The sequence below is a fragment of the Girardinichthys multiradiatus genome, chromosome 8, assembly GCF_021462225.1.
Source record: "Girardinichthys multiradiatus isolate DD_20200921_A chromosome 8, DD_fGirMul_XY1, whole genome shotgun sequence".
NCBI lineage: Eukaryota > Metazoa > Chordata > Actinopteri > Cyprinodontiformes > Goodeidae > Girardinichthys > Girardinichthys multiradiatus.
In genome coordinates, this window is record NC_061801.1 from 11335158 (window position 1) to 11355944 (window position 20787).

A 20787-nucleotide genomic window follows, 5' to 3' on the forward strand; every position below is an offset into this window, starting at 1 on the left:
TTAGAAATTGAACGCCAATAGATTCTATTTATATCATTTGTCTAAATCACTCATCTGGGAGATATTTGCACAAAAGCCAAGTTTCCCATGGTGTAAAAAGATTTTGTATTGCTTGTGTAAATACTTGCTTTGACATACTTGAGTGGTATGTTTAGGAAAAGAAAACTGTTAATAATGAGATTATATTAGATGAGTTTAAACGTATATTTATCATAGATATTTTACTAAAAGAATTAACATCGATAATCTGATACTTCAGTTTTCTAATCAGATAAATTATGTTTATGAGAATAAAGTTGTGAAAAATGTTACTTGAGCTTTCATTTTACTGACTTGTGTTTAATGACCAGTGTTTACGTCTAAACTGCATATGCATCTTGCTGTACTGGTATCAGTCCCCCCCCCCCCGCGCCCCCAGAATCTGCTGAACTTTGCTTCAACTTCACTCTTTGGGAGACACTGGGTTACATTAGGTTGGTCAGGTGATGCCTGCAGACCGAAGTCAAATGAATGCACACACACACACACACAGTGTAATCTGATAACAGGACTGTTTGGTTGAATGCCTGCCGGTTGCTGTGGAACACTCATTTTACTACAGGGTACAGCAATACATTTAAAGTACATTTAAAGTACGTCTTTACAAAGGATTTCATGGAAATAAACAAAAACAGTAAAGATATCAATTAGAGCCATCAGTAATTATCTGCAGGTATGATCCAGCTGTAGGCTGACAAACACCAAAATTGGGTGTTGAGATAATCAAAGAAAATTTAAAATAGCATATTTTTGTCCTAACTTTTACACAAGATTAAAAACATTTGCTATAAAGCTACTATAATAGGTGTTACAAATGTAAAATTTCTCTTTATTTGACCTATGAAAAAAATGTTCTTCGGTCTGTAAAGTTAAAACAGAATAATGAATGGAGATCTGTCCAAAGTGTAAACTGCCTCTCCTAATGACCTATAGAGATAGGGTCAAATATCTTCAAGTTGGAGTGGCCACAGTACACAGTCCTATTATCCACACTGTGTGGAGAATCTCAAGAGGTGGTAGGATATCAAAAGTAAAACATGCACTGGCAATTCTGATGCGAGAGATGAAAAAGATTACAAGGATCACCACCAAGGCAATCCTGAAGACTGTAGGCCAAGCAGATAGCAGCATCTCAAGGCACACATTCCAGCAGACAATGTATACTGCACGATTTCATGGACCCAACAGGAAGGCTCTTCTCTGGGGATGGCACACAAAAGGCTGTGTGGACCTTTCAAAGTCTCTTGAGCAAAGAAGAATTCTGGTCTTCTGTTTAGTGGTGAAATGAAACAAAAATAAATTGCATGGCCACAATGATGTGGCCTTCAGTTGGTGTAAAAATGGGGAAGCATTCAACCACAAGAACATCCTCCCCATATTCACACACGGTGGTGAGTACCTAATGCCTTGGCTGGGTTTATTCCAACCACTGGGACCAGCAGCCGAATCAAAGTAAGTGGCATTGTAAAACACACTACATCATCAGCAACATCACACAGTCTTCACAGAAACTTGATCTTGGGCGTTTCAACGACAATGACCCAAACCACACAGCTAGAGTGGAGAAAAAAACGGTTAGCCAACAAAAATGTATGTTTTTGAAGATCCCAGCCAGAGCCCTGTCTTGAATGCTGTATAATCTGCGGAGGGAGCTAAAGATTAGGGTGATGGAAAGGAGGCCATGAAACCTCAAAGACTTTGATCTTATTTCAAAATATTAATGTTGAAATATACCAATGGAGACAAGCGTTTGGTTTCTGTAATTGCCAATAAAGCCATTTCCACTGATTCCTTGGAGGTGTAAGAATAATTTTGGACATGTCAGTTTTGTTTGAATGTAAATAAAATTGGATCGTTTTTTAATGAAAGCCCTTTCACATTTTCTATATTATCGGATAGAGAATCTGTTAAGGGGGTTAAAGGTTAAATGCCTCAATATCGAACAACAGCCATTATAAGAAAGGTTCAAATGTGGTAATGTCAATACAGATTTCTTTTTTTACTATTGAGAAGGTTACATGTATTTTTGACTTGTCATTACACTTGATCCTACTTTAAATCTGCTTTTTGTTTGAATTAAAGTAATTTTGAATATTAATCTTTCAGGGATATTGGTATTCCTGGACTAAACTGTTTTTATATAAGCCAATATAGGCCCAAAATGGAATAAATTACACAAACATAGCACATGTGTGTATTAGACCGATATAAAAACAGACAGATGCAAACATTGGAGCTGTTAAAAACGGAAGTGTGTGATGCTTTTTTACAAAGTCAGGGCTGCGGATGCTTACAGGCTCCTCCGTCTCAGCCGGCCCGCCTCCTCTCCGGTTCTGACCCAATGAACGGGCCGCCTTCACAGCTCGTCTGCCTGTCAACCCGCGTTCAGCCCACCGCATGACGTAACGCCCAGTCTGAAAGTGCAATGGCGATATTAGACAATAACAGCCATCGCGTTTGTGGACCACATCTGTATTATGTGGCTAACATTGAAGAAAACACCTCGAGCCGGCTGCGACACCACATATAATATCGGCACAGCGCACGTGCGAGCGGGGAAGGGGATTTCAGAGCCTCCGCGCGGGATGACAGTTTAGACTAAACCCGCTGGTAAGTGCGAACTCCGCTGCTTGCCTCAACATTTACAAAGAAAAGGCTTTTTTCCACCAAATAGTTTGTAACAGACAGCAAGCTGCACATTTCAAAGGGGCGCGGCGGCGGGCTGAGGGTACCACTCACTGAAGGATGCTGATAGCTTAGCAACAGCGACAAGGAAGGGAAGAAAGAGAGAACTGAACAGTGACAATGGATGTGCTGCCTGGCTGCACTGTTTCAGGGCAGGCTGCGAGGAAAAACAGGGGAGATCCCCGGCAGTGTGTTCCTGATGGAGTGGAGGGAGCCATGGATGCAGAGTGGAAATGTAAACAAAGGGTGTGGGCCTCTCAGCTGGCCTGTGATGCTCTGCACCCCCCCCCCCCAGCTCACAAACACCCACACACACACACACACACACACCATTTACTACTGTTCGTCATTGGAAGGTTTTACACACAACATGGAGACACATCTAAAGGCACATCAGCGGTGGATTATTACCTTTCCTATACCTAAATACTGCTGCCTTTGTTTATCCTAGAAGAGAGATAACAAACATTTATTTCAATGATCATCTGAAAAACATGTTACATTATTTCTGCAGTGTTTAGGAAAATATCAATTATATCTGACCTTAAATATAAACAATCTTATTAAACCCTCTGCGGTAACAGGGCTGACCCTACTTGATATAATCTCATGTTTTGTTTAATTTACCTTTCAGAACCTCAGAGTTTGAATCTTAAAGAGAAGAAGGCACTCATTTAAAAGCTTCATCTTATTTATTTTCATGAAATAAAAAAAGGAAAGTGAAATTAAACTAGGACTCTCTTTGCCAAAAGAAAAACACTGGGATCTTGACAGACGATCATAGCAAAATCACGACAGTTGTGCTCTATTTTTCTAAAAACAAACATATTATTTGTAATATATATAATATATTTTCAGCTGATAAGTATGTATGTGATATGGAGTAATTTTAGAGTAATACAGGCTTTATGCTTAATATGCAACTGGTTTTGGACAAAAACAAGCTATGAAATCTGGCATCCATACACCAGGGGGCGCTACAGAAAAGGGTTAAAAAATACAATGGAAACAGTTGCAATGTAGAGCTTGGTGGTTGGTGTACAAAATAAATCGCAACAATCAAACCAGCATGCTTGCATGTAGATAAACATATATTAGGGTTACCGGCTGATGGAAATCCTTTCAACTTAATGAGATTTGAGTTTAAAATGTTAATGTAGATTACCTCAACACATGGAATTATTCTGTTCAGTTTTTATTATGTTATCTTTTGTCAAAATTATGCTTTTTTTTTCTTTTTATAATAAAAATGCAATTTATACATACAGATAACTGTGTAAAAATAAAAAAAATTGATCAGTGTAAACTCAAGTTATTCCATCCATTTCCTACACCTGTTTCTTCCATACTGGGTCGCGTTGGAACTGGTGCCTATTTCCAGCGCTCTACGGGCGAGAGGCGGGGTACGCTCTGGACAGGTCGCCAGTCCATCTCAGGACAACACAGAGAAATACAGGACAAACAACCATGTACACACACCCATTCACACCTAAGGGTAATTGAGAGAAACCAATTAACCAAACAGTCATGTTTTTGGACTGTGGGAGGAAGTATCAGGAGAGAACCCATGCATGCACGGGGAAAACATGCAAACAGCATGCAGAAAGACCCCCGGCCAAGAGTCAAACCTAGGACCTTCTTGCTGCAAGTGAACAGTGCTACCAACTGCGCATCGTGCAGGCCCCTCAAGTTATTCCATCAAACTTAAAATAAAGAAAGTAATAATAATAAAACCTGGAACTGTGTGCAAAGTGAAACAGAAAAGCACCTTATAAGTGCTGCCAAGTATGGTGAAGGATTTGTGATGCCTTACAAAGGCCCAGGGAATCTGGTTAGAGTGGATGGCAGAACAAGTAAAATAAAAATCTGTTGAGCTGCTAGATAATATACGGTCACTTTTAATCTTCCAACCAGGTTACCTCAGTAAAGAGTGAGATGTACACCCATAGTCAGAGCAACTTCGAGACTTATTATAAGCAAAAAAAAAACATTTCCAAACTTACTTCACTTTTTTCAAAATGGCTCTTGACCTTTACCGTCTTTTCCAGGTGTGACGTGTAAACAGACGCCATGGCCACACAGGAACCGTCCCCTCCGTCATCCATGGAGAGCAATAAACCTGGCTTCCCCAAGAAGATCCTGGGCAACAAGCTGGAGGACAAGCACCTGTGCAACTGCTGCCATAATATCCTCAGACGGCCCTTTCAAGCTCAGTGTGGACATCGCTTCTGCTCCTATTGCTACAACAGGACTGTGAGGTCAGAATCTGATTGGCAAAGGCCAAGAAATGGGGACTATGTGATGGTTTCTGTTAATGTACTGAGTTCGTGTGTCTTATAAATAAAATCAGCAGGGGTATATTTGTCAGTTATCTTGTGATAAAATTGTAAGAACATTTAGAAAAATGCTTAAAACTATTTCAACTTTTTATTTCATCTCACCATTTGGAGCCAACAAGACTACAAGCTTAAGCACCTAACAGCTCACCGACAAAATTACTAGTGAATACAGTCAGAAATTTCCCCCAGGAGGTGGTGGAGACCAAAAACAGAAAGTAATACAATTAATTCTGGAACTGCTTTTCTTTCAGACGCAACACTAACTCATGGGTTGTTTAAGAATGATGATTCATAATGAAGGAATGGCTGCAACAAATGAGAATATTTCTAGGTTTCCTTTTCTTAATTTTACATTTTTCATTGCTTAGGTAAATGTATATTTCACAGAAATTTGCCTTTGACACATTCCTTCCGTCTTTATTATCTGAAAATCTACTGACTCATGAGCTTTATATTTGGTAAGAATCAGTCATAGTGCTACTTCTTCACTGCCTGTCTTCTTGTTCTTTTAAAAAAACCTCTAGGCGAAAGATGGCTCGGAAGCCACATTAAATCATAATCCGATTGTAACTTTTGGACTTACCCCTCCAAAGCTGATTTCAGATTGATTACCATTCCTGGTGGTAATGGTTTGTGTTACTAAATGATAATATTAGGCACTGGCTAATTTCACATTCCAACAGTATGATAAAGTAAAGTAAGAAAAAACACCACTGATTCACTGTATTTGCCAAAAAAAATGAAACAAGATATGTTTTACATAATCTGCTTTCAACTGTTTAATTAGTTGGGCGATGGGCTCAGGTAGCAAGTCTGCAGAAATGTCTAAACCACTGGATTTACTTTTTTTTGTTAGCAAGGGAAAAGTGTGGCGGCCTTAATTCAACCTGCTGACTGACAGTGTGCAGCAACAGGGAGGGGTGGGGGGGGGGAGGCACAGTGCTGTGTTACTCCATGCTCCACTCAGCTCCATAAAACTTTGATCACACCAGCAATTTCTATAGCATCTTAATAAAAAATGTAAAAATTCCTCATACCATTGTCAATCCCATTCCTACTCATTTTCAAATGCGCGCTGAGCTGTGCCCCTTACTAGCAGGGGGCAATTAAGCTCGCTCAAGTTTTCAAATAGAGTAATAATGTTTAAACTCTATATTGGTATGTGCATTTATTGAGAATGAGCTTTTCACATCTACTCCCGAAGTGTTCTCAAGATCAAATGTCAGATTCCTTATTTTAAAGGCAAATGAACCTCAGTTTTCCATTGCTGCTTGTAAGAACAACCTATTACACTTGGCGCTGTCTTACTCAACTCTACTGAGTCTGTATTTAAAAGCTGTGACTGCGACTCCAGACCTAATGACTAAGTCAGAAAAAGAATATTCGTGCGCAATTTATTTTCTTGATTTTATATAAAAATAAGGTAAAGTAACTGATGTGAGGGTGAAGCAAAAGAAAAAGGAGGTCTCAAAATTAATCTCTGCTTATGTCCCCAGAAAATCTAGGCCTGGCTCTGAATGTGCAGTATAAATGTTATTAATGCAACTGGTCATTTAAGCTGGCAAAGCTTTAATAAAACGCACCAAATTTTCCTCTTAATGTGGTATAAGGGAGCATAAAAAGCACAGTCTGTTGATGCCTGTATTTAGTGAACATGATATCAACTGATTGTTTTGGTTTTTGAAATCATTTGCAGTAATGGACCCCAGAAATGCAACGCTTGCATTAAAGAAGATATTTTTGAGGAGCCTACATCAGTTTTGAAACAAGGATGTGTGAGTATTACCACGTGATAAAATTACTTTGAGCTAAAATTTGAGAGAAGCTGGATTTTTTTTAGACCGTAGGTGTTAATGTTGTTTTAACTTGTTAAATTAGCGAAGAAAGAGAAAAATGGGAATGAAGTTAATCCAAGATCATCATCTTAGCATTCAGAAAAATCACAACTTCATGTTTCGTAATATTCTACAGCCTCAGTTGTCTTTGTTGTATTATTTTAGTTTTGATGATCATTATAAAACATCAGATTTGACTAAATTTATGTCCCGACTGTTTTAAATAAAAAATATATGTTTTCCAGGCTTTTCCTGACAATGCTGTTCGAAGGGAAGTTGAAAGCCTGTCTGCAGTTTGCATCAATGAAGACTGTACTTGGACAGGCACTATTAAAGAGTATGAGGTGAGCTAATCTGACACTGGCTCTGTTTTACTCGTTTTTTGTTTTCTTGTTTAATTTTAATTGTAGCAAAAGTAAGTAATGTAAAGATTCATTGTTTTTCCAGAGAAGTATGCGTAAAATAGAGTAAAGTAGAATCTCAGGAGAGAATAAAGTCATGAACACAAATGTACAAATGTAGCTTTTTGTGCAAAAGCCTTACTACTATGCCTTTAAACAATTTGGCAAAGCCCAGATGATGATGTCTGGGGTTTTTAAGCTTCACCATATGGCAAGGCAAGTTTATTTGTAGAGCACATTTCAGCAACAAGACAATTCAAGGTGGTTTACATGATGAAAACCTAAGAAAATAAAACACATAAAAAGTACATTGCAGTAGCAAAATAAAGGAAAGAAAAGAAAAGAAAAGTTGGACTATAGACTGAAATCAGTGATGTTTCAGTTAACAGTCAAAATAGATCAGTCAAAAGCAACTCTGAGCAAATTAACCTTGATTTAAAAGTACTCAGTGATTCAGCGTTTTTGCAGTTTTCTGGAAGTTTGTTCCAGATTAGTAGAGCATAAGAACTGAATGCTGCTTCTTTATGTTTGGTCCTGGTTCTGGGAATACAGAGTAGACTGGAACCAGGACCAAGACCTGAGTGGTCTGGAAGGATGATATAACGACAATAAATCTTTAATTTATTTTGGTGCTAAGCCATTCAGTGATTTACAAACTAATAGAAGTATTTTAAAGTCTATTCTGTGAGATACTGGGAGCCAGTGTAAGGACTTGAGGTGATGTGCTCCACTTTCTTAGTTTCAGTGAGGATGCGAGCAGCAACGTTCTGGATCAGCTGCAGCTGTCTGTCTGACTTTTTAGGCAGACCTTTGAAGACACTGTTAATCAATTCGACTAAAAACCCATGGATGAGTTTTTCAAGATTCTGCTGGGACATTAGTCCTTTAATCCTGGAAATGTTCTTCAGGTGATGGAAGATCGACTTGGTTGACTTTATGTGCCTCCAAAGGTTCATGTCTGAGTCTATCAGTACACCCATATTTCAGGCCTGATCTGTGGTTTCTGTCTGTAGTAACTAAAGCTGTGTGCAGATTCTTGATCGTGCCTCCTTTGGTCCAAAAAGAATGACTTCAGTTTTGTTTGCTGAAGAAAATGATGGCAAATCCACGCATTGATTTGTTCTATGTATCTACCCAACGCTTCAATAGTTTCATAGTCATCTGTTAACATTGTAAGGAAGAGCTCTGTGTCATCTCCGTAATGATGTTAACTTATCTAGTTTGTTATGATCTGAGCTAGGGGGAGAATGTAAATATTGAATAGGATGGAACCTTGGGGAACCCTGCATGTGATTTTTGTCAACTCTGATGTAAAGTTATCTATTGACACAAAAAAACTTTCTGTCCTTTAAGTAGGACTCAAACCAGCCAAGTGCTGTACCAGAAAGCCAAACCTAGTTTTCTGGTGGCTCAAGTAATACACCGTGATCAACAGTGTCGAATGCTGTGCTGAGGTCCAATAATACCAGCAATGTGGTTCCTCCACAGTCTGTATTTATGCGGATGTCATTGAACACCTTGACTGGGCAGTCTCGGTTCTATAGTGAGCATGGAAACCTGACTAGAAGACGTCAAAGCAGCTGGTCATTGTTAAAAAGGTATTTAACTACTGAAACACAGCTTTTTTCACCAATCTTACTGATAAATGGGAGATTTGAGATGCACCTGTTATCCTGTAATATTGACTTTTCCAGATTATTCTGTTTCAGCAGTGGTTTCATAACTACTGTTTATCAGGGTCTGGGGGAAAACACCTGACAACATGGATGAGTTTATTATTGGAATCAAATCAGACATCATGACGGGTAAAATTTTCTTAAACAAGTTGTGGGTAAAATATCGAGACAGCAGGAGCTTAGTTGATGTATAATTTCTTCTAAGCTTTTGTAGTTGATTTGATAAAATGGCGTCATCTTGTCTAAATTTGTTTTGATTGGACACAACATTGGTAATGGACTTGATAATGATGTACAGACTGCTCTTGTAATCTTCTGAGTGTTCTTAGTAAAGAAGTTAGCAAATTCTTTGCAGGCCCTGGTAGAGTGGAGTTCAGATGCTACTGACACAGGAGGGTTTGTTAACCTATCAGGCGTACCAAGCAAGGTACAAACATTATTAAGGTTTTTGTTGAGGATTTCAGAAAAGAAATATTCCCTTTCATTCTTTAGTTGTAAGTTATTTCTGTGAATGCTTTATAGATGTCATAAAGAACCTGGAGTTCGGTGTGTATGATGAGGTTTTTCACTGTTGGATGCTCATCCATGATCATCAATATTTTCTCTGGGATATTAGACACCATGCTATGACCAAACTAAGTACGTTGGTGTTTTTCTAGCTGCACACGTGGTTAATCTCATTCAGGGCTACATTATCCACTTGTAGGGTTTGTGGCCTGGTAGCTGGCTATTTCTGAAGCTGTTTATGAGGGAACCGTTTGTTCTCATACCTCTTGCTGGTTTTTGAAGATGAGCTTTCCTTTGAGGAGTCCTATTCTTGCAGAAATGAAGCAAAATCATGTTTTCTAGTGGAATTCCTGTGTTTTATGTTGTTGGTTTGCTTCTATTATTTGTTGTGAGCACAATCCACTGTTGTTTTTACCTTGGTGCTAAGGTTGAAGAGACGTTTTCCTGCATTGCTGGCCAGACTGTTTCATCTAGCCATCTTCCCAGATCTGAAGGAAGGAATTTATCCTTTGACTTTGTGCCTAAAGAGTTCCAGGAAGGACTGTTGGTCGATTTTCTTCTTTTTTACATCAGCATTCTGTTTCTTGGTGGTTCTAGTTAGCTGTCAGTAAGTCTTGTTACTTTTGGAATCACTGGAATATCCCAAATATCCAAATAGGATATTTGGGATATTCCAAATATTGGGATATTGGGAAAAGCTGTTCTTCCAACTTCTGAATTAAAGGGAAAAAAACAGTCTCTCTTTTATTAATCCAGCCATATAGCAAATAGATACCATTATTCCTATCTGACCTAAAACATTAAATGGCTAGGCTAATGTCAGACACTGAGAAGAAAAAATTGCATGTATTTTTAAACTTTGCACATACATATCTGGTTTCTTCTTTATAAATGCAGTCTTTTTCACATGACCGATGTGACTATTCACCCAGGCTGCCATCTGAGGGCGGAACAAGCAGTTGGAATGAAAAAAAAAGTATATTAGTTGAGCCCCATACACGTTTTGTAGCTGAATTTACTGTCAGTTAAACTGTATGTAGGCGAGGTGAAAGTTAGAAGTATAATATATAATATTATATAATAAAATTCCAATTGTAGCTTGAAGATCTCCTCATCAGATCACCAGCAGCTTTAAGCAGAAAAACAGTCTATGCATCTCTTAGTGCACACCCTGTGTTTATACTGTAAATAGCAGTTTATGTGGGGGAATTTCCATGTGCATGCCTTTTATGCATGCAGGTTACGGTGGGGGCCTAATCGTCTGCCAAATGACTCCTTGCTGTTTGTTTAAACTGTTGCAGAGTGATTAGGGGACAGATCATAATCGAAACCTTTGAAGTAGCTGAAGTCTTCGCACAGTTACTTCATGTTTTTGCATAGCGCGATCTGCCACTTCTCCTCAGTGTGAGCTCCTCTTTCCACAGCTGAATCACGAGGGGAAGTGTGAGTTTATGATCATCCCCTGCCCCTCCTGCAAAGAACGAATCCGCTTCAACGAACAAGAGCGCCACAATGAGCGGGAGTGCCCAGAGAGGACACTCAATTGCAAATACTGCAAGGAGCCTTTTCACTTTAAAAACATTAAGGTTAGAAGTCATTTATTTAAATTGGTTGAGGGGAGGGGTGAACATCCAGCTTGGCTTCTCAGCCAGTTTTTTGGCATTAAAAGAATTTGCTTCTTTTAGGCACATGATGAGATCTGTCCTAAATATCCGATGATCTGTGAAGGCTGTGCCAAGAAGAAAATACCCAGAGAGAAGGTACCATTGTAAAATACAATATCATCTTAATAATGATATTTAGATTCTTTGTTTAATCCTTATCATCAAAACAGGTCACAGAAACAAAAACACGTGAAATAGAAACGGTCAGAAGTATTTTCCAGGTCTGGATAAGTATGGAAAAATCCATCCATCCATCCATTCATTCATCCATCCATCCATCCATCCATCCATCCATCCATCCATCCATCCATCCATCCATTCATCCATCCATCCATCCATCCATTCATCCATCCATCCAACCATCCATCCATCCATGAATTTGAGTCTGTAAAAGGTGGAATTCTGACATTAAAAGTCTTTAGGAGTCAAGGAAAGAAATCACAAATGAAAGATAGAGAAAAAAGTATATAAGACTTTACAGTCAAACAAAAGTCTTTTTTAATCTGCTAAATATTAAAAAAAATTCTTTGCACAATAATATACAAGAATATGCTGTTTATTGTTAATTGCTGTGTCCAAACAAACTAAAATGCTGGTATATGTCTTAACTGTTTTAACTTCCCAAGTCAGTTGACATTTAGCAAATAAAATCTAATTGTCTTTCTTTTGCATTTTAGTATGTGGACCATATTAAACTCTGCAGTAAGTTCCGAACTCCATGTCGATTTCATGTCGTTGGATGTGACATGTCTGTAAGTAGTGCGAAAATGTATTCCTTCTCTGCATTTAATGTTGAGATTGTGTACTTTGCACCTATTTGCACCAAGTTTGATACCCATTGAACTGTACATTTAGGAACATTACAGCCACAGTATACATTGTATTTTATTGGAGTTTTGTGTGATGTACAAAGCAGTGCATAATGGTGAAGTGGAAGATAAATGATAACAGGGTATTTAGTTTTTCCAAATCATTTCTGAAAGGTGTGGTGTTTAGCTTCCTTTAATCTGATATCCCGAAATAAATCCACTATAACCAATTCCTAATGTAAAGTCGTATGGCATCAGTATAGATATTGTTGGAGATGTTGTGGTGCTTCATAATCTGAGCTAATTAGATCATCTATATGTCAAATAAAAGAGAACTGAGATCTGAGCCATGGGTTTTGTTTGCTCGGTTTAAGTTTCAACATTTCCTTTTCCAGTCCTGATATTGACTTTTCCAGTCAATATCAGGATGTTAATGTAAAATCTTCTCTAACTCATCTCACACTTTAGCCTAATTGGTTAAAATATGTAATTATTGTATCAAATTTATTTGTCTCAATCTATTCCCATGATTGACTGAACTCTTAGGTTTTTTGTTTCTTGTTTTACTTTTGTTGCCTCTTTTTTTGTAGGTGGAGAAAGAGAAGATTCATGATCATGAACGCGCTTACGCCTACGAGCACCTTAACCTGCTCCTGCACTACATTATGGGTATGAAAGTGAGCATGGAGGGCCTGCAGCCCCAGGGACTGGAAATAGCCGGACACAAACTATTAGAACTCCAACAATCCCTCAGGGAACTCGAGGCCAGAGTCTCCCAGCTCAGCACCACCTCCTCTGGGCCTCCCGTGCAGGGAGCTGCCGCCTCCTCTTCCTCCAGCACCGGCCCTCCTGGCCCAACCGCATCAACTCCTCTCCCTCCACCGCCCACTCTTCCTCCAACTCTCACTGTGTCTACCTCGTTCACACCACTGCCCAGCTCAGTGGGCGCAGCACTGGAGCTCCAGCTCCACAGTGAGAAGACCAAGGTGGCCGAGCTTGGCCGCAGATGCACAGAACTTGAGGTCAAAGCGGGGACATTTGAAAATGTGGTGTGCGTTCTTAACAGGGAGGTGGAGAGGTTTGCCACAACCATGGAGGCCAGCAACCGGCAGCATAAACTGGACCAAGATAAGATTGAGGCTCTTAGTAATAAGGTATGACATCAGACTTTTGGTGTGTTTTGTTCCCAAAATCCCATAATGAGGCACATTTAAGGTGAGGATGATAGGAAGTTTGATCCTTTTTTTACCAGTTTATTTTGTCTAAGCTACATTCTGGTGTAGTAAGCCCATTTAAAGAGCTTACATTAAGGTTTAGTTCAAAAATGTTTAGTGGGCTGCTGTTTCTACGAACGGTGGGGAGCTTCACTGCCACAGACACCCTGCTGGTTGCTGCTGTAGCTATATATTATTACATCTAATGTAAACTTTGAAACCTACATTTAAAATTTGGGTATGGTTGCCTTACGTTTGCTATTATCTGTGAGTACGAGGTAAACTGAAAGCGTATGTTTGCCTTCCAGGTGCGACAGCTGGAAAGGACCGTGGGATTGAAGGACCTCACAGTGGTTGAAATGGAGGGCCGACTAAGGGAAATGTCGGCCACCACCTTTGATGGCGTCTTCATTTGGAGAATCTCAGACTTTGCCAAAAAACGACAAGATGCCATTGCAGGTCGGGCTCCTGCCATGTTCTCACCAGGTAACAGTATTTATTTGCAAAATAAATGTTTTCACTGATTTTATTTTTTTCTCCACATCCTGTCTGGCAGAGTAGCACTCAGAATTGTTGTCTGAGTGCCTAAACCTAGGGACAAACAACAAACGCAAAATAACAACATCACTGAAAAGTACACGGTACTATTTAATACAAGATGTTTTTTGTGACAAACGTAGCTCAATATAGAGTATACCTGTGTATGTACCTGAATCCAAATACCTGTGGGTGTATTTGTGAGCTCGCTTGTGTTTAAAAGGTTTCTCCTTAAGAATATTCAATAGTGGGCGTGAGGAGCCAAAGACCTGCCCCCCATGACCTGAGGCAGACACGGAGGGGATCGGATCCACAGACATCCAAAGGCCCACCAGAGCACGGGAGCCATAGAAGAGCTAAAGAAGAGCCCCAGGGAACCCACCCAGCTGCCACAGTGCAGCAGCTCCAGAGAACTGCAGCAACAAGCCCACTGGTCCCACCAGCAGCTGGCTACACCGGAGCAGATCCAGCCATGGACCCAGAGTGCACACCACCACCCAGCAGAGGCCTGACAGAGCTAGGGGGCCCAGGCCCCGCCAAGCAGCCACGTGGAATGAGCCAGCACACACCTAAGCAACCAGCCTCGGTCACAAAATACCACCAACGCACCGGCGGGCAGAGGCGCCAGCCACTGGCAGGGATTGTGACAGGGAGACAGGCAGACCACCCGAGCCCCTAGTCCAGACTAGGGCCGGGCACCGCCCGAACTCGAACGACCCCGGCCCCTACTCCAGCCCCCAACGACCATTGACATCCAGAGGTGGTGCAAAAAAAAAAAAAAGGGATTCACCCGGTCCAAATGCGGCGGTCAGCAAGAGCTGCTCCAGGACGAACCAACCCTCAATGAATTCCAATCCCACCCCCATGAACCTCCCACTCCCCACGAACCCCAACATGAACCACCCTGAACCAGAACACAGATATCAAACACATGCCTCAGATGTCATGAATCCCCTCCCCACAGGGGCACACCCGCACAAGTGAGCTTCAAGCCTGAAAAGCTGATGAAGACATATCCACACAGCACGAGCACTGCACACAGCCTCCACTCCAAGCACCCCCTGCTGTATTCTCCCCACACAGCAGGCTGCGACGGCAAAGCAAAGGCCATGTGCAACGTCACCACACGCCACACGCCAGGGCAAGACAGCAAGCACCACTGAGCACACCGGACCTCCCGGCCACGCACCAAGACAGGATCAACTCACCTGCCTAGCAGCCCCCGGCAGATGGTGTGCACCTGGGGCAGACGGCCCCTACCATGGCCTCAGAAACACACAAACACACAACATCACCACCACATCAACATCAGCCCAGGGAAAACCACCAATCAACTCAGCTCCACCTTCACCCCCAGCCAGTCCAAATGCCGGCAACCCCTATTTGCGACCCCACATCAACAAATAGGTTCTAATGGAGCAGCAATGTATGTCGTCTTTGCTCTGTTGCAAATGCAACCTTTTGTGCTAAAAAGATTAAATGTAACCTTAAGTTGGAAGCCCAAAGTACCAGTTCAAACTTTCCAAACAACAGCTTTGGGAAAGAAAGTAAATTTCTTCGAAGACTTCCTGCTGAATGTGAGTTTTCCATTTACAGCTTTCTATACTAGCAAGTACGGCTATAAGATGTGCCTACGAATCTATCTGAATGGAGATGGGACGGGGCGTGGCAGCCACCTGTCCCTGTTCTTTGTGGTGATGAGAGGACTGAGTGACGCTCTGCTCAAATGGCCATTCAACCAAAAGGTAAAACACACTAACATCTTTATAATGCAAATGTGTTTTAAATGCGTCTCTGTTCATGTTTAATTACAAAAAGTCCCTGTAGAAGTTTTAATCTGGTAAAAATAGATTATGTGCATAACAAAATAAATATAGATTGCTATCTAATGGTTGTTACGGAGACTTGTTGATCCAATAAGGCCACACTTGACTGCAGATGCAAAAAAGTAAGCTTTGGATTTTCTTTTTTACCTCCCTTAACATCCTCCTCAATGTTCATGACAATAAAAATGGGTCAGACTGTTTATCACACCTCAGTTGCAATTGTTTTAAACTTTTTAATTCATTGCTCTGGTTGTAGATACCGGGGAGTGTAGGCAAGTTCTTATTTTTTGTTTTAGTCATTTTCTCAACGCACATTTACCGTATGTAAATGGCATGCTCTCTTAGTCTTAGATTGAATGCCTGAAGCTCTGATAAACGTATAAACCTCAAGTATGAATAAGAAAATGCTTTATTAAATTTATTTTGCAGGAATTATAAGGGGTGCCAATATTTGTAGTACTGGTGATTTTGTTCAAATTATTATTTCATAACGTGCTTTTTTTTTTACTACCGCAGTAAAACATTAATTTATTTTACAGTCTTTACCAGGACTGCTAATATGTTTAGAAAGAACTTTATCTTACCAAAATAACTTGGGGAAAAAAAAATAACTTTCATGAGACACTCCTTTCCTTACGAAAGTATTGGATGAAATTTTGCTTGACTTCACAAAACTCTTAAAATCTTATACCCCAAACAGCCTTTGGTGAAGGACTGAGGCCCCAAATCCTTTATTAAAATATATAAATACAATTCATGAGGTCTAAGGAGGATAACTAATATAAAATTGATTAGAGGCAGTAGCTTCTGGCATTCTGCAGTTTTCTCACACTACGTATAGCGCACATGTGCACCAAACCTACAGAATCGACGCATTTGTAACTCAAATATTGTAGGTCACAGTTTTTGTTGCTATTTGTGGTTAAAGTGAAAGTGAAACCGACAGCTTGCCCTACTTTCCGATTAATTTGTATGATAATTATCTGGCCATCGAGGCATTCAGAGAACTGGTAGGTAGAAGGTCGGTAGATCTGTAAGCATGAAAAAAATAATATACGAAAATTAAACAACACAGAGATGTCACAGAAAAGTAACATATCCCATCCTGATCTGTCCACACTGTTGATCCCACTACACATGCACTGTTCAGAACAGGAGAGCATTAAAACAACGCATATACTTCAAAGATGTGACAGAACCTCCACAAAATTCCCATCTTGTCCTCATGTTTAGACCTGCATAATGCATTTTTTTCTTTAGTTAGCCAACATTCGTGGCAAGATAGGAGAGTGTGACAACAGCTTTAAATACTGAAACTGAGTTGACCATTTAAAATGGATCTCACAAATTTTAACCCCAGGTAACGTTGATGCTCCTGGACCAGAGCAACAGGGAACACATCATCGACGCCTTTCGACCTGATGTCACTTCCTCTTCCTTTCAAAGACCTGTGAGCGAGATGAACATTGCCAGCGGCTGTCCGCTCTTCTGCCCGCTCTCCAAGCTAGATGGCAAGAACTCATACATCCGCGACGACACCATCTTCATTAAAGCCATTGTGGACCTCACTGGCCTCTAGACGTCTCTATGTGTTATAATTTGGCAACCGGGTGGCTCCCTGACCATTCAAGGCTACTTCTTTGGTCAGTCATGGTCCCGTTAGGGCTCTGTTCGGGGCATTGTACCGTCCCTCGCAGGAGAAGGACGGGCTTGCGGCTGTATGCTGCACGTGGCTGCTCAGTCCAGATGGTGCTGGCATTGTTATACGGTGGTATCTGTGTGAGAGCCACCATCATTGATGTACATTTTGGGTGCAATTTTCTTTCTTTTAACATCTTCCCCAGTGGGATGAACATCCTATTTTAGGATGCCTAGTTGAGCAGCAGTGCGGCGTGGTTATCATGGTGTTAGTGAAGGGAGGTCTGTTTCCATGAGCTGAAGAGAATGAATATTTTTAATCTTCTGAACTTGTGGGCTTTCAGCTTGTGCAGATCGTATTAGAACAGGACTGTAGATTACTAATAGTTTGTGAGGTTTTTCTGATAAAGCTGGCTTGCTATAGAGGTAGAAGTGACGCAGTTTTTCCTTCTGCTTGAAGGTCATCATGGATATCGTGAGCTTGCTTGTGTTGAGTGAATTTGCATAGACAAACGTGGAGTTACGTTATGAACAACATTACCGGCTTCTTTGCTTTTTGGTTTTCTTAGCAACCTGCATGCCGCTGGAGATTTCTTAATGAACAACTCCTTTTCTCAACCTAGCTTCACGAAAGTTAGTTCTTAAACCTGTCGGTGATTTAGCTATCCGTGATGGTGGACATTGCCTGCATGTCTTTGGAATCAGGCTATTTAAATGTAGAATTGCGTGTTTGTTGCGTTTTAGGGTGGTTCTGATTGGTGGTTTGGTACATCTGTGGAAGATACAGCGGAGTTACCAAGGAGTCAGGGCAGCTTGCCAGTCAAGCCAGAGACATAACACTTGCATGGAGTTCTCCTGCAGGATTTGCTCACTCGCTCACAACTCAACACATAGTACTGTGCCCCACCACAGACTGAGGTGAACACAGATTCACAGAAGTTAAGGAATCGTTTGTCTGTAGTCATAGTTTCCAGTGCATTCTGTATTTGTTTCTGCTGCTCTGAGACAGAATACTGATGTGAAACTGAAATACGTCAGTGCAAATGAACTGCAAGAGATTTTAAAGAATTATTGTAGGTTTCTGACAATATTTGTAGCTGATTGATGTTTAATGCCGATAAATCTTAACAGCACTTTCCCCGTTTTGCAGTAACACACATTCGACATTATAGCCGCTTTTGCTGTCGTTTCCTTTCAAATCGTCCACTAGAGGCCGCTGTTGTTTGTTTCACATGCTGAGGTGTTGAGGTTCATGCTGGCCTGGTTGGAAACCAGTTTTGACCTGTATTGAAACCTCTCTGTGCATGGGAGGCTTCAATTCATTTTTGCTATGGAATTTTGAGCCGGTTGACTCCGTGAAGCCTTTATTTGTATTTGTTTGGATGAGGAATACGTGAACATAGAATAGTTATTATGTTATATCTGGCACTGCTCAACACAGGCAGGGGCCTATATTCATAACAATGTATAAATATCTATGTTGCATATCATAATGTTGAAATATTCTATATATTGATGTTAATACACACAAGATGTTATAATAAACATAGTATTACTGAATACCTTATTAATTCTATATCTATAGAGCAGCTTTTTGTTTGATGGTTTGAACAGGCCAGGACAACCTTTTTGTGCAGTGAGGACTTATAGAGTGTAATGTGTGATCACATCCCTTAGGCATCTTAGCTCAAAGGGTTTAAACAGGTCAAACTATTTGTTGCCATTTGTTTACATTAGTCATTATGGCGCTGATCAGTCAAGACCAGTTTTGAACTTTCCAAGGAAATGTGGTGCTTTTCCAACCATGAAACACAATTTCATCAATACAAGACTCCTTAGTCACTTTTGTGAAACTAGCGAGCAACTAGCTAGCAAGGAGAACCATTTAACTGTTTGAAATTATTGTTTGAAATAAATGATATATATACTGAGCGAGTTTTTGTTCAGAACTTTAAAGCCTTTTTAATGAAGTCTTAAGTATGTAGTGAATCAGATTTACATTCACTTTTTAAACCTTGAGTGTGCTTGTACCGTGCCAAAATCTAATATTACCTCTTTATGCTAACATTGGTATACTGCAAGATGTATTTTATGTTCTATGCTAAAATATGGTACCAAATATATTTCTATTTAAGTTTGGATTTCTATGCGTATGGGTGTTTGCAAGTATAGTGCTTTTTTAATCCGATGCACGGGGTCATTACTACTGGAAATAATTAATTCAAACCCGTAAGTTGGTTCTCACATGGCAGAAGTCTGTGAATGTAAGCTTTAACTCTGCAGTTTGTTTTTATTTTGAAACGAGGTGTTCTGTCAGGTGATGCAACTAACCGGAAACAACTTCATTTGTGCACTTTGTATCATTTGTCTTAAGCAGGGTATATATTTTGCTGAGTCATCTATGTACCTTGCAATCAGAGCCATATATATATATATATATATATATATATATATATATTTATATATATATATATTTATATATATATATATATAAATATATATATATAAATATATATATATATATATATATATTTATATATATATATATTTATATATATATATATAAATATATATATAAATATATATATATATATATTTATATATATATATATATATATTCTGATGTTGATAATTGATGTATCATGCAAAAACAACTCTTGCAGTCTGTAATAAAGTTTGTTAGTTTTTGCTGCCTGAGTTTTTAAAGTGTCTTTCATTCAGAAATTCATTTGCCAGTAATTATAGAAATTCTGATTGGTTTACAGAGTTGCCAGCTTTTGAGTGGAGCATAGAGTGAGAGTTGTGTAAACAGTGTGTTGTGGTTTATTTAAAACAAATATTGTGAAACAAACAGGCTCAACTGAAAACCAGTCACCCTCTCTAAAACAAAATAGCAGTTAGTTCTTCTGTTTGTTTGGAAACTGAAATTTGCCCTAACAACAAACCAGCTTGCATATTCTGTACGTGTGATTTGGAGAAATAATCCTAGGTATTAGTCTCCAGACACTTTTTACATTAAATTATTTAGTTTTTATATTCGGATGTTAGTTGGAATCGATTAGAGTATTTGGATGAAATAAAAACTAGATTACGCTGAAGATAGTCAACTGAGTCACCAAAACACTTTTTTACATTTTTCACTAAAATTATATTGTGTTCAGCTTGAAATGACCGTATTTTAGTTCACATAAATAGTTTAACTCTTATATAAATAACAGTGAAAACTCAACAAATACAGTTAGTACAGTTAACCCCCCTCTTTGAGATTTTCCTGCTACCTTAAGTTTTGAACACAATCATAATATCTGTACCTTGGTGTTTAGGGTTTCAGCACCACACAGATTGTAGATTACAGTGAGCCAGCAAAAATGGGTTTTCAGACCATTACAAGCATGCTGTTGTCAGTTGAAAGTGAAGAGATACAGAAACATTCTGAAGTCCCATTGTATTTTGGACTAGACCATCAGTAAAATGATTAATATGTAATTTGAACAATAAATCTATTGGTGTTTATCCACAAAGAAACATGTAAAATACAACTTTAGTTGTTCGGCCTATTTGAAGTCTGTCCTCTACTACAACCATTTTCCAACCAGGATTCATCGACGAATCTGAAA

At 39.6% G+C, this 20787-nt stretch overlaps 1 protein-coding gene across 1 annotated transcript; it reads left to right on the forward strand.

The window, feature by feature from the left end:
* Positions 1–2428: 2428 nt before the first annotated feature.
* Positions 2429–19614, forward strand: LOC124872818 (TNF receptor-associated factor 2-like). The gene is made up of 11 exons (XM_047373187.1): positions 2429–2649; positions 4773–4982; positions 6760–6838; positions 7144–7242; positions 10907–11068; positions 11168–11242; positions 11824–11898; positions 12546–13109; positions 13478–13655; positions 15303–15451; positions 16893–19614. Exons 2-11 carry the CDS (start codon positions 4795–4797, stop codon positions 17109–17111), a joined length of 1788 nt encoding a protein of 595 aa, XP_047229143.1. The 5' UTR covers positions 2429–2649; positions 4773–4794; the 3' UTR covers positions 17112–19614.
* The last annotated feature ends 1173 nt before the right edge of the window (positions 19615–20787 follow it).

What these genes read in the sequence shown, in the direction of transcription:
- LOC124872818 (XM_047373187.1), top strand. Translation starts at nt 4,795, where the DNA reads ATGGCCACACAGGAACCGTCCCCTCCGTCATCCATGGAGAGCAATAAA. An exon ending in TGCTACAACAGGACTGTGAG is followed by an intron (nt 4,983 to 6,759) that starts GTCAGAATCTGA and finishes AATCATTTGCAG; the next exon opens with TAATGGACCCCAGAAATGCA. An exon ending in TTCACTTTAAAAACATTAAG is followed by an intron (nt 11,069 to 11,167) that starts GTTAGAAGTCAT and finishes TGCTTCTTTTAG; the next exon opens with GCACATGATGAGATCTGTCC.